Below are 14,635 nucleotides of genomic sequence, written 5' to 3' on the forward strand. Positions count from 1 at the left end.
TGCTTTGGCCATTTAGGATCTTTTGTGGTTCCATACAAATTTTAGGATTGTTTGTTCTGGTTCTGGGAAAAATACTATTGGTATTTTGATAGGAATTGCATTAAATCTGTGGATTTAATGAACAATAATTGTTCTTCCAGCCCATGCATATGGAATGTCTTTCCATTTCTTTACATTGTCTTGAAGTTTTTTCGTCAGTGTTTTATAGTTTTCAGAGTTTAGGTCTTTCACCTCCTTGGTTAAGTTTATTTTTGGTTCAGTTACAAATGGGATTATTTTCTTAAATTCTCTTTCTGCTGCTTTATTATTGGTGGGTATAAACACAACAGATTTCTGTAGATTGATTTTTATATCCTGTGGCTTTACTGAATTCATTTATTAGTGCTAATAATTTTATGGTGGAGTCTTTGGGTTTTCTGTATAGACTATCATGTCATCTACAAACAGTCAAAGCTTTACTTTTTCTTTACCAATTTGGGTGCTTTGATTCTTTTTTCTTGTCTGATTGCTGCAGCTAGGACTTGCAGTACTCTGTTGAATAAAAGTGGTGAGAGTAGACATTCTTGTCTTACTTTTGACCTTAATGGCAAAGCTCTCAGTTTTTGTTTGTTTAAGATTTTATTTATTTATTTTTAAAGTAAACTCTCTCCCCAATGTGGGGCTCAAACTCAAATCCCTATGACCAAGAGTCTTACTCCTCACCAACTGAGCCAGCCTAACAACCCTAAAGCTCCACTGAGTATGAGTTAGCCGTGCCAAGATCCCCATTTTCTTGCTGGCTGTTAGGTAAATGGCATTCCCTGCTTCTAAAGGCCACTCATATTTCTTGGCTTCTGGTTTCCCCTTTCTTCCATCTTCAAAGCTAGCAAAGCTGGGTGGAGCCTTTTATATCCTCCCCTTTTCATCTCATTTTACTAACCCAGCTGGAAAAGATTCTCTGCTTTTAAGTACTCATCATTAGATTGTCCCTACCCAGATAACCCCCCATAATTTCGTCTTAAGACCCGTACCCTTAGTCACCTGCAAAGTTCCATTTACCGTGTCAGGTACGATAGGTACAGGTTACAGGGATTATGGCGTAGACATCTTTGAGGGCCATTATGCTGTCTACTACAGAGCCCATGTTTTTTTCTCCCATAGTACTTACTCCAAAAATTATTTTTACTGGTTTGTGGTTTCATTGGTACTTGTTTAATTTTAAACAGTATTCCTTTGGTTTTGCTAGATAAAACTACTGTAAGCGACTAGTGCTTCATATATGTTTGTAATAAGAATGAATGAATGAATAAATACATATTATGCTCTCAGATCTCATAAACTGCACATCACAAAAGTAGAATAAAGTCCAGAAAGACAAACAACTGTGAATTGTCAGCAGAGCAATCTCCTACATTTTAGAGGGAATTGTTGAGTTTATGGAATGGTTAAATGGGAGGTAAGGAATTTCATTATCAGTAGCATTTTTGTCCTTTTTGAACTACTGTAATTGTGTAATGATATATCAAGACTCAGTTACCAAAAAAAAAAAAAAAAAAAAAAGAAAAGACTCAGTCTTTTGTGTTAATTTAAAGGGGCATGAGAAAATAAAGTGGAAATGTTTCTTCATCCCTCAGCATCTTTACAGAATCATGGAAATTTAGAGCTAGAAGGGATCTATGGCCAATTCTCTTGAGCTAAATAAAGGTAAGATTGCTGCCTAAAGGAAAGATAGGCTCAAGATTCTAGATGACAGGGTAACTTAAATGGTAGTTTTGAGATACAATATTGCTTAAAGTGAGAGAAAGCAAAAAGAGGAAGAATTTTTGTTGCTCTTGATTGACAGTGGCTAAAATCATTAATTTTCAAAAGGTGTAATCATTAAAAAGTATTTTCCATTGGATCTCCGTGAGAATAAATAGTAAATTATAATAAGATGTGAATTACCTTAGTTACTGAACACTAAACTACAAAGTACAAAAGCAGATTTAAATGTAGAGAAAACTTTAGTGCATGAAATTGAGGTCATATGTGCTAGTGATGTATGACTTACAGGAAGTAATAAAAAGGGGGAAAAGAGAAGTAAATGGTATACTTTTAAGCTGATGGGACCTATTTTAAGGGTGGAATTTAAATTGCTGTTCTTTAAAACTTGAGTTCTTGCCCCCCTCCAAGCTATATATAAGGAGGGGGGAACCCTGATCAAAGTAGATCTCTCCCCTCCCCATTCAGAGTATACTTCTTAAAGTAGACCAGCAAGCTGTCTTTGTTTGCTGTTCCTGAGCAGAAAGAAGTGATTGATGCCATTTTTATATATTTCAACTTCCTCCCCCTGTGCTACTCATTTGAATGAGAGGAGCCCTTATAAAAAGAAATGGTGTCATAGGTTAAATGCATCTGCCTGGGTGTCTCTGCGTCCTGAGGTTGTAATCCTATGACAACATTTTATTTCCTCAACATCTTACATACAGATGTTTGGAATATATATGTTTTTTTAACTCAGAAATAGTGTGCTTTTATTAACGGTATTGATGATTGATTTTGAATGTTTTTACTTCAAAAAGCCAAATCTCCTAGTGGGTGGAATTTTATGAAGCACCTGTTAAGCTTTAGGGAGGAGGACCTTTTTGGCAGCGACCCAAAATACATATTTAAACAATGAGCCTGCCAAAGTCAGGAAATTATAAAACAGTTTTGAAATTGCAGAATCTGCTTTTTTTATTACCCTCAGGTTTCTTTTGCAGCTTGGTTATAAGTTCTTTCACATGGGATTTACTAATGTTCTTACTATTTTAAGACCAGATTTAGAAAAATAAAATCAAGTTTAGAGAGAGATCTCAGGTTTGGGTGATAAAAAGACCATCACATTTTAAACTGAACTGTCTTCCAGAGAGTGTAGGCTCACACTCCCTAAGCCTTTTGGAGGAATCTATGACTGAGGGTAGCCTGGGTGGCTTCCTTGAATGGTATTGCCCCTCAGGGTATCCACTTTGCCTCTGTGTTGTGAGCAAAGCTAGATGTTAAGTGTGCCCAAAATAGTGTGAAAAAGCTGGACACGCAGAAGAATGTGGGAAACCTGCAATGGGTGTTGCTTCTTGTCATATTCTTTTTGACCTGGATCTTCTAACCTCTTAAATCTCAGATTCATAATTTTTGCTTCTACTTCCAAAATTTAAATTCAGGGACCCAGGGGCAAGACGGCAACAGTATGGTCTGTGTATATCCCAGCAATGGGATACTCTCTGTATAATTTTTTTTTTTTTTTTGCATTTGTAATAATATTGTTAAGCAGGTCCCTACCCCCCATTTTCTTTAGCTGTCATTGTAAGTTCTATGATTTCATTACACAGAGCAGGAATCACTTGAACTTCACATCCTCCTCACAGTCCAGCAAACCAGGGAGTTTTTGTTAAAGTTTTTGGTTGCTGAGGAGGGCCAGGGAAGGAGATGAACCGAAGGGACAGGAATGAGAATGTGATCAGAGCATATGTTATCTCCAAGTTCTCCAAGACATCTGATGGGAACGGGTATACAATTCTCAGATTTCTCTTAGGGAAACATTTCTGTAGTCACGGGTAGAAAAAGCCAGAAAGGGAAGTACAATTCAGATTCTCTGATCTTTTTGTATTTTCCAGTTCTTTAAGTCTTCAGCCAACATTATCACTCTTTACTAAGTATGACGGAGTGAGAATTGAAAAAATCTAAAGCCACATTTCCGTAAAGTAATTTGCTTTTCATTCTTCTAGGACACCCATCGTGCTTGAAATTTTGTCCTGAATTAACAACAAACGTCAAGGCCTTAAGGTGGCAGTGCATCGAGTGCAAGACGTGCAGCGCATGTAGGATCCAAGGCAAAAATGCAGTAAGTAGGGCGCACCACGGTCCATCCCCAGGTAAAGGGCAAGCTTTCAGTGTTAAGGTGTTTCGTTTTTGTAGGCTGTTGCTGTTTTCTTTTTAGAGTTTTAAACACATGTGATGTCAGATTTCAGCAGGGATCATGCTACCCCTTCATTATATATTTTATTATTCATGGGCTAAGATGAGAGTTTGTAGCTTTTTACAGCTTTTTCAGTCTCAATTACTTTCTACTATGTTATCTTACAGGATAATATGCTTTTTTGTGACTCCTGTGATAGAGGATTCCATATGGAGTGCTGTGACCCCCCACTTTCCAGAATGCCAAAAGGTGAACTTTTAAACCATAGTTAAAATGTATTTTATTACATACACATTAGCCTTGTCCAGCTCAGAGATCTGCAGGTTCTGTAAGCGTTTCTTTGCCCCTCCTACCCGCCTTATTCCTGTGGGTTTGGCACAGCTTGTGAACAGAGGAGTGTAAAAGCATTTAGTTTGCAGGTAATGTATATAATAAAGACTAATTCGGACACAGGGATAAAGAAGAGCCTTCCTCTCCCACAACCACTCCCTTATTAGAATAGGTTAGGTAGGTCAGAAATTCAGAACATTCTCTGTATTATTCAGTACCATGTTCAGAGGTGAGATTCCATAATGTTGTAATGGTGTCTCCAAAGTCCTACTACTGGAGGCATCCCACGTTTCTTGGCCCTTAGTCGATAATTTGAACATGAGCCTCTGAACCATTTTATCTGGATAAATCCATATGGTGTATGGATTTCTGTCTCTGTTTGTTGTGTAAGTAAGCCTAGCTCAGCTCTTTTTCCTCATTTTATGATATATTAAACATTAAAAATAACTGCCTCTTTATAAAATTTATTCACTTCTTATTGTGAAAGATTTAGTAAATACAGATTGACAGAAAGGAATAAGAAGAATCAGCAGAAATTCCTCCCCACTACACACTTTTTAAAAAAAGACATGGGGCATTCTAAACATGTTTTTGTAATCTTACGTCTTCTCCATCTTTATAAGATTCTAACATCCCCACATCAGTAAATATTCTCCTAAACACAGTTTTTAATGAGTGCGTAGAACTCCATAGTACAAAGAGGTTACACACCTGGTGACTGGCCGCAGTAATGCTTTGTTGGGACAACGTACATGTTGGGTTTTTTTTTAAAGATTGTATTTTTTTTTTTGACAGAGACACAGCGAGAGAGGGAACACAAGTAGGGGGAGTGGGAAAGGGAGAAGCAGGCTTCTGGTTGAGCTGGGAGCCCGATGCGAGGCTTGATGGAGAACCCTGGGATCATGACCCAAGCCAAAGGCAGATGCTTAACCCACTGAGCCATCCAGGCGCCCTGCAACATACATGTATTTTAAACTCCTCTAAATGTGTTATGGGCAAGCTGGTACAGCATTCTTAAAATTTTGAATTTGCGTCCTGTAGGTAGAGTACGCATGTTCACCTGGCCCCAATCTCACTCCTTCTTGTCTTGTGTTCCAACTTGCTTCAATCACATGCATTATCCCTGGGTGGCTCCTGAACATACTTGATTTTGCAACCCCATGTGTAAACAAACCATAACTTACTTAACCGGTCCCCTATGGTGGACATTACAAATGTTTTCAATTTTTTCCATCCACAATTATTTCCTTAAGATAAATTCCTAGGGGAGGAATTGTTGGATCAAAGGCCATGTACATGAAACATTGTATCAGTTTTCGGACTGACCACCAGTGTGTGAGAGTACCTGTTCTCCTGTGTTTTTGACCAACACTCACCATTACTGTATTTCATTCAGTCTAAGACACATTAAAAAAAAAAGATGGTTTGTATAGTCATTAGTGTCTCATATTCAATGAAATACAGTGCTGTTATTTAAAATTTTGATGTTTCATGATTTTTTTTTTCTTTAAGCAGTGAGATTGAAAGCATTTTGTGTTTGATTATTGGCTGTTTGTATATCATCTTTGTAAAAAGCTTGTTTTTACCCTTAATCATTTTTCTCTTAGTGTTTTCACCTTTTTCTTACTGATTTGTAGAAGCCCTTTATATTTTTATGTAGTCCAATCCATGAATCTTTGTCTTTATGGCTTCAGTCTTAAATGTCATTCATGCTAAAAGTAAATAAATATCCACATATTTTTCCTGATACTTGTAACATTTAATTTTGTCATAACAGTCATCTGCCCAGAATTTATTTTTATAAAGGATAGGAAGTAATTCTTTTCCTTCCATATAGATGGCTGTTTGTTCGATCACTACTTCACTGAGTAGTCATTTCATCCTTTCCCCACTGACTTGAAATACGACCTTTTGATATGCTAAACTTTTCTATAGGCTTCCGTTGTTTTGGTCTAAAAATTCTTGTCCAATGACCTATTTCCCTATTCCAGATGTATAGTTTTAATTATTGCAGCTCCACAGTACTTAAAATTCTGTTTTAATTCAAAAACTATCTTTTATACTGATATTTTTTTTTTTTTTTTCTTTTCTTTTTTTTTTTTTTAGTGTGGAAGATTTCCAGAAAGAAATTAAACAAATATTTTTTTTTTCCAGAAACTCCAAAAACCGAATGACTTGAAAATGTGTCCCTCTAATCGAAAGAATACATATTATCTGACAGGATCGGGTTTTCCTGTGTGTTTATGTGGTGGAGGGAGGTTTGGTGACACGTTGCAAAAAGCCTCACAGAAGGCTTTGGACATAGGGGCAGGCAGCCCTCTGCTCTCACCACCTTGACCTCTGGGGGAAATTGACCTTTAATGACGGCTTCCTGAGGAGGATGTGGACACAAGGGAGTGACCTACCTTCTGGAATAAAGTTCTGCATACAGGCACCCTTGGGCAGCTTATTTCAGCTGCAGTTTATATTTAATATCTTCTCCTAAAATGAAACATTAAAATATTTTTTTCATATATATATTAATTCAGGGATGTGGATTTGCCAAGTCTGCAGACCAAAGAAAAAGGGAAGAAAACTACTTCATGAGAAAGCTGCACAAATAAAACGACGATATGCAAAACCCATTGGACGACCGAAAAATAAATTAAAGCAACGATTGTTGTAGGTTGAGATCTTATCAAAAGACATCTTTTATGTTGTGCTTTAAAATATAGGCAATTGTAACCCCCTTAGATTCCACTAACTTTTTCGTGTCATTTTACAAACTCAAGGGATGAGGAATAGTTCTCCTTCTGCATAGGCTGTGGAAATTTTTTGAAAATAACATTTTTAATTACAATTGGCATTTGGGGATCTTCTGTTGGCAGTATCTGTGATACAGCAGGGTGGACGCAGAATGTAAGAATTGGAAACAATCATTCTGCCTACTTTATTACTGGCTTGAACATCAGAAAGGCTTAATTATATAAATATTTTTATGGAGATTTTAAAACAAGAGAGGGATTTATTCACATCTATGAGTGGATCCATTTTTCTTTTTCACTCCAGATAGCATTTTAGAAAAAAAATACTTCTCTGGTGCTAATTTAGTATTCCAGCCTTTAAGATCCCTTGTATGAAGTAGGAGCCTCTGAGAAACCTGTAAATGACTGTCCTCGTGTTTCGCACACACAGAGTTCGACAGAACCATTTGGTATGTGCACATGTGTGCAGGCATACATTTGAAATAACACGTTCGCAGTGGCCTGCACATGTACTGTGATAACCTCGTTACTGCTAGCCTGTGGCCATACAGTTGCCATCAAGGCCCAGTAGAACATTTAGCAGGAGTTACTTAGAGAAGTCGAGGAAAGATGAGGGAAGAAATCGATGTTTTTTTTTTTTTTTTAAACCTTTACACTATAGAATTGATTGTCAACATTAAATAGGGGGTTGCATATCTAAAGGAGTTCTGTTGCCCACCTCTTTAAGTTTAGTGAAAGGGTCACTGTGCTGTAGAAATGAATAGATGTTCTACGCACTCTGTGAACAAACACCAGATCCCTTGTCTTACTTGCTACTCTTCCCCCTCATTTTATCTGAAGCCATTCACTACCTTACCTGCTCTCGGAAGAACCATCTCTCCTGCACCTCTGTCTCCCAGCAGAGAAATAGAAAATGCATGTTCCTTTATTGAGTTGTTTCTTATTTTTTTATGAAAGCCCTTTAACTGGTGGACATTTTTAAATGGAACTTTTGTTAATTTCTCGAGGCAAACATGAAACATTTATGAATAAAATCTTTCATATTAGCATCATTTGAAGTAGAATTATATGTTTTTGCATTCATCCTGTGTAAGCATTGTTCTCAAAATGGGACTGTATCCTCAGGGCCCAATTAAAAAAACCAAATTAGGATATAAACTTTCTAAACAAAGGACACAGCTGAAAATTGCATCTGGCACCAGTCCTAACTTTTTGTTTGTCCAAAATTGTCCTTTGAGCTTAGGAATTTTTAAGACAGTCTAGGGAGTTTTCCTTTTTACATGCTTTATAAGCATCTTATCCTTTCTGGGCAATAGATTCCAGATACAGTCCAAATGCAGCATTCTAATGGGAAACATTTTAGCTTGGATGATTGTTTATTGGTAACCCTTACTGTGACACTAGAGCTCTCCAGTGTTAACCTGATTTGGCTGTAGCATTGGTGTCAGGCAAAGCTCCTGGCGGCGGAGCAGCCTCAGATGAGCCCAGTAGCTCGCCCCGTTGATCTGCACCAGAATCCGCTGCAGCTGACTGCGGAAATTGTTCGTTAATGTGCAGGACCACCACCACCCTGTGCTCTCCTCTTTGTAATGAAGATATTTTTATAATGCAATATCATATCATTTTCAGGCTTCCATTTCTTCATTATGAGCCTTCAGCTAAATTGATAATTTTTAAAGTGCATTCTTGGGCCCCAGCATTGCCATAATTCACATGCAAATGTTTCTATTGTATAAAACTCTGCTGCAAAATGGGTAGCTTTCCAAGCCCTAGCCTGAGGTGAAGGCAGGCAGCTGCTGCTCCTCTAAGCAGCTGTGGTAGTGGAGTGGCCTCTGGTCTCTATGGACCACACAGCTGGATGGGCAGAACCAGCCTCAAATGAGTCGAAATAGTGTACAGAGATTCTGATGCCAAGTATCTGATAAAGACCATGGTAAATGTGCTGCTTCTTCACCAGACTCCATGTCATGTCTGACCCGCTGTAGCTTTTCTTTAATCATTTCTTCAGTTTTTGCTATTGTTGTCCTTTTTTCAGCAATATTTTATGCTGTAACTAATTGTCTCCTTGACGTAGAGAGTATTACTGGTTATCTTAGCATCCTAAGCATAGACTGCTGAGAGGAAGAGGGTATCTTTAATGTTTTAACAACAACAAAAAAGTACTAAGTTATAAGCCTGCCCGAATTCTACTTATATGTCTTCCAGCTGAGTTAAAATTGCTTCTCACTAGAGATAAGATGAGCTTATTTTTTCACTTCTAGATCATACTTAACGACTTACATCCTTTAATACTTTTTAAAAAGATGTAGGAAATCAGAATGACTTGGGACCATACAGGGGGTACCATTTTTATTGAAGTATCAGGGAAGCCTTGCATGTTCTTTGAGTCGCTTCAGAAATTGTCTTAACTTGCATTGGCCCTGGGTCCACGTGGCTTCTTCCAGTCCCTCCCCGATGGGACCCGGGAGAATCATAACACGCACAAGGAGTGGCTGCTCCCCTTTTGAACAGAGAAACACCTAGATGGAGACACACACACGCAGACATCGTTCTTAGGGTTGCAGTTTGACTTCTTAAGTTTAAGCACATGGAATGCATCTAGTTGCTATAAATTTGTTTTAGCTACCTTTCTAATTCTATTACTGAATGCTGATACTATTCTCTAAATTTTTGCCTAGGTCTGTAACCAGTGATGAAGGATCCATGAATGCATTCACAGGAAGGGGGTCACCTGGTAGGGGTCAAAAGACTAAAGTCTGTACCACACCTTCATCTGGTCATGCTGCATCTGGGAAGGACTCAAGCAGCAGATTGGCTGTTACAGACCCCACTCGGCCTGGTGCCACCACCAAAATCACCACCACCTCCACCTACATTTCTGCCTCTACACTTAAAGTTAACAAGAAAACCAAAGGGCTCATTGATGGCCTTACTAAGTTCTTTACACCATCACCTGATGGTCGCAGATCACGAGGTGAAATAATAGACTTTTCAAAGCACTATCGTCCAAGGAAAAAGGTCTCTCAGAAACAGTCATGCACTTCTCATGTGTTGGCTCCAGGTACCACACAAAAGCTAAAACCTCCACCTTCTTCACTTCCGCCCCCAACCCCCATCTCTGGTCAGAGCCCCAGTTCACAAAAGTCCAGCACCTCCACTTCTTCTACCTCTCCCCAGAGTTCTTCTAGCCAGTCCAGTGTGCCCTCCTTGAGCAGTCTGACTAAGAACAGCCAGCTGAAGGCACTCTTTGACGGACTCTCTCATATCTATACCACTCAGGGACAGTCTCGAAAAAAGGGACACCCAAGTTATGCACCACCCAAACGTATGCGTCGTAAAACTGATTTACCTTCCACGGCAAAATCTAAAGCCCATTTCTTTGGAAAAAGAGAGATTAGAAGTAGGTTTATTGCTCATTCCTCCTCCTCTAGCTGGGGGATGGCTAGAGGACGTATTTTTAAAGCAATTGCTCACTTCAAGCGAACAACTTTCCTTAAAAAGCACAGGATGCTAGGCAGATTAAAATATAAAGTGACCCCTCAGATGGGGACCCCCTCACCAGGGAAGGGGAGCTTGACAGACGGAAGGATTAAACCTGATCAGGATGATGGTAAGCAAAAGGTCAAAGCTCCAAACAAACCTGCGTCCCGTCCCTTTCTCCCCCAACCCCCCAAAAGAATAAATCAATCAGTTCCTATTTGTCACATAGGTCTTAGCTATTTCTCTTGTTCTCACTTCACTTTCATACAGAAGCAGTGAAACTTTGACCTTTTTCTAATGCTGACTAAACCTCCAAAATGTTTTTTTTTCCAACTAATACTCTCCCACCTTTTATTATTTATTTCCATCTGTAGTGACACTAGGACCCCCAGATGCCTCCATAGTGTTGCTTTATGGCTTTGTAGTCCCGCATGAGTAGCCACTGTCGCGCTTCTGCCATGTACCCTGCCATGTTGCCGCGGCGCTGCTCGCTTCTGTGCTGTCAGTGCTTCCCGCAGGGGGGGGGGGGTCCAGCTCCTCATTTCCGCTCCCTTTGCTCCATTGCTTTCTCATGACCAAGATCATCCTGCTTCCTTCTCCACAAAGCCTGATCTGTGATTCTGTGAAGTGTGCTTTTGGGTGTGAGTGTGTCTGTGTGTGTATTCACCGTAGGGAGAAAACGGAGTTCATGATTTCATTTTAACAAATTGGCCCGTTACATTTGCTACCCTTTATAAACCAAAACCAAAACAAACAAAAAAAAGAACCAGAAATGTGTCATTTCGACAAAGCGGTAGTTTTTTGCTTTTTGGGGTTCTTTGTGTTTTGTGGTTTTTTTTTTTTTTTTTTTAATCTCAAAGGGATAATGGGAATTCCATAACTAGACATTGATACAATGTCTAATCTCAGTTGAAAAATACAATTTTGCTTTGTATTGCTCTTACTTTCCCTCATTTGTTGGAACGATAAGAAGATGACATTGGTAATTCAAATAAAAATTTGGGTACAGCAGGGAAAGGGTACTGCCGGATCTTTTGAGCAGTGCTTAGATACAAAAGCTTGTAAAGCTTTTAAAAAAAAATCCCTATTTGCCCACTATGCTAATTTGGTGCCATTTTGGTAATATATGGTGGTTACTTATGATTCAAGTCAGTGAATGCACTTTCTGCTGGTTTTGAATGACAGATACTGAAATCAAAATAAGCATCAAACAAGAAAGTACAGATATAAATGTGATTGGAAACAAGGATACCGTTACCGAAGAGGATTTGGATGTTTTTAAGCAGGCCCAGGAACTTTCTTGGGAGGTAAGGCCAGGACACCACATTATATAGTAACAAGGATAATCTGTGATTGTTACATGTGTGACGACTATGAAATTACTTCTTTGATTTGATAGTGAATCTCCCCTCAGAATCCTACTTGTGGTCCTTTAACTGTTACATGATTGTTTTTGTTGACTCGAGCTTCAAAAGCAGAGGGACTTCATAGAGTTGTCTCCACTCTCAAAAGTTGATAAGGGCTCAGCTGGTCTCAAAAAACAGACCAGAGTAACAGTAGTTGAAGCAGACTTGGAAAAATGCTTCTAAGTTTGAGGAACTAGATGTCTGATCATTTTCATGGAAATGTAGAAAATAACAGTTCTAAATGGTTAAAAAGAGCATCGCTTTTAAATTTACCAGTGGTTCTTCCAGCACAGATGGCCAGCCATATGAAAAATGTCTCATAATTTTAGCACTTTGGCATTGATTAAGACAATATTGTGTTGTTTGATCAGTTATAATCAGTTTCCTTTTCATTGTCCAGTAATTTGTTTAAATGATTCCACTTAGAAGAGTAACTCCAGGTAGTTTATTGTCACCAAAACAGGTGACAGGTAAGGCTTTTGGACTTTGCGAGCTCAGATTTATTATGGAGCATGGATTTGGTAGCGTTAGCAGACCAAGTTCAGTTTATGTGTCAAACTCTTCACAGATGAGCTCCCTGCCCCACCTCACTCTCTCCTTGGTCTGGGGAGGGGGCTCTCTGTAGGCTCTTGAGCTTCATTTTTAGTAGCAGCCACTTGGGCTACCTACTTCTGATGGTTTCTCACTTAAGGAGTTCTTGGATATTTTCCATTCCTCATTCTGCCCCATCAGTATGCTTTGTATTGGTTTCCTTTTACTAAGATAAATGTCAGAAATGCCCCCAGTTTCTGGGATTTGAAGTCCTTAAATATTACCAAATTTTCAGCCTACTTCTGGCATTCATAGATAGACGTGATGAATAGTGGACCATTATCTGAAAGATGCTTTTAAATTTTAAGCCCCCTTTCATATGGTAACACCTGCATTGCACTCAACAGCGTTTCTTGTCTGTATTAGGCCGGCAGACTTCTTAACTTCATGGGGCTTACTGCTTGGGAGTAAAGGGAGTAAGAGCACATGGATTTTAAACTACAGACTTTCACAGTTGATGGTATAATTACAGTTGGGATCACCATTAACTTCATGGAGGAATAGGAGACCGTGAGGGTGTATAACCTCCGGATCTTCTTCTAATTTATTCAGTTTTATTGCATTGCACCAGGTCATTAAATTCATTCTGTTCAATAGGCATTTGTATGTATTTACATTATACTCATTTCCTGTGTTGGTAATACTGTTTCTTAACCCTAAAAAAAACCCTTAGTTTGTTGATATGTGAACCTTATACAAAGTTGACGATTATTGTACAAGATCCTCTAATGTGCTTTTCAACAACATGAAAACTCCCCATGAACATTAGTTCCTGTTCTTGATTGGGTTTTCATAATTCACTGGTGAAAGAACCAAAAGGTAAGTGAAGAAATCCTCTTCACTTGATTTCCTTCCTTTTCTTGTCTCTGACAGAAAATAGAGTGTGAAAGTGGAGTGGAAGACTGTGGCCGGTACCCTTCTGTAATAGAATTCGGGAAATACGAAATCCAAACCTGGTACTCCTCGCCTTACCCACAGGAATATGCAAGGTAATGGAACAGCCCAGAGGTATATAGTTTGAATGTCATATATCTGAGGAAGGGGAATTCTCGGTTCTGAAGTGGAAATTAGATGATTTTCAGGGCAAAATTTTAATAGTTGAGTCAAAGTGCTTCCAAAACTATTACTTTTTCCGGCATCTTTTAATAGTAGTATTCACTGTCGTATGTAAACTCCTTCTACTCCTTAGTCACACAGGCATTGTAAATTTTGCCTTTGAGCTTCTAAGATCATGCTTTCTCTGGTTAATTGGACAAATGTTGTTTGTGGATAAAACCAAATAAGGAGAAAAAACACTGGCCATTGTGAAGTGGTTGGTGGTTTCTTCTCATTGCCCTGTTTATTTTCCTAAGTAGGCCTGTTCATTTTATCTCTGATATCTGACATTTTGTTTTCAAGTTTTTTACAGAAATGTAGCCGAAGAAGGAAAAATGAAAGAAAGTAGGTGGGGGTGGGTAGCCTTAAGAGACCCTTCCCCAAGTCTTAACTTTTAGAGCCATTTGTGACTAATTTGTTAAAAATGAAGAGAAAATAATTATCCTAGAGTTTTCTTTTGTCTCGAACTAAGATTAGCTGTGAAATTGTCTTGAACTAATATATCTAAAAATGGGTATCTTGTGAACAGATTTCTTCCTTCAGGTACATCAGGATACATTTTATTAGTATCTTCTGAAATGTTTTAGCCTACGAAGTTTCTGGTAATCACAAACTTGAGTTTCTTCTGGAGTAGATAATTGTCCTTTTCTCCACTGCGTGGGTGTCTGGCCCATCATCCCCTGGAGAAAATGGGGAGGGTGTTTTAGAAGATAAGTGGCAGAGTAAGAATCAGGAATCTTGGTTTCTCTTTCTAGCTGATACCACTTGACTGTGTGTTCTTGAATGACTTTTTAAAAACACCTTTGAGCTTCAGTTGGTATGGGTAATCATAAGTCATGTGCTCTGAGAGCTTTAGCTGACTTTCCCCCAAACTGTTCTACCCTTATACCCCAAAGACCTAGAAAGTGCTTCTAAACATTTTCTTACAATACTAATAGTATGTTTAAGTGTGTTTAGGCATGCATTTAAAATGTTATAATTTTAAAGGTGAAGAAAAACTCACCATGAGAGAGAAATCTGTTTGTATATCAGAGTCAGTGGGATTTGTAGAAATAAGATCTTTTTATTATTATTAT

At 38.5% G+C, this 14,635-nt stretch overlaps 1 protein-coding gene across 1 annotated transcript in view; it reads left to right on the forward strand.

The window, feature by feature from the left end:
- The window catches only part of KAT6B (lysine acetyltransferase 6B), a 188,297-nt gene that overhangs the window by 129,007 nt on the left and 44,655 nt on the right, over nucleotides 1-14,635 (forward strand). Inside the window, 6 exon segments of the mRNA XM_004769363.3 lie at nucleotides 3,723-3,838; nucleotides 4,081-4,162; nucleotides 6,772-6,904; nucleotides 9,666-10,597; nucleotides 11,653-11,774; nucleotides 13,338-13,453. Of these exon segments, the coding sequence (XP_004769420.2) occupies nucleotides 3,723-3,838; nucleotides 4,081-4,162; nucleotides 6,772-6,904; nucleotides 9,666-10,597; nucleotides 11,653-11,774; nucleotides 13,338-13,453 (1,501 nt within the window).

Source organism: Mustela putorius, unplaced genomic scaffold, assembly GCF_011764305.1.
Source record: "Mustela putorius furo isolate JIRA1106 unplaced genomic scaffold, ASM1176430v1.1 tig00000698_pilon_pilon_pilon, whole genome shotgun sequence".
In the NCBI taxonomy this organism is placed as follows: domain Eukaryota; kingdom Metazoa; phylum Chordata; class Mammalia; order Carnivora; family Mustelidae; genus Mustela; species Mustela putorius.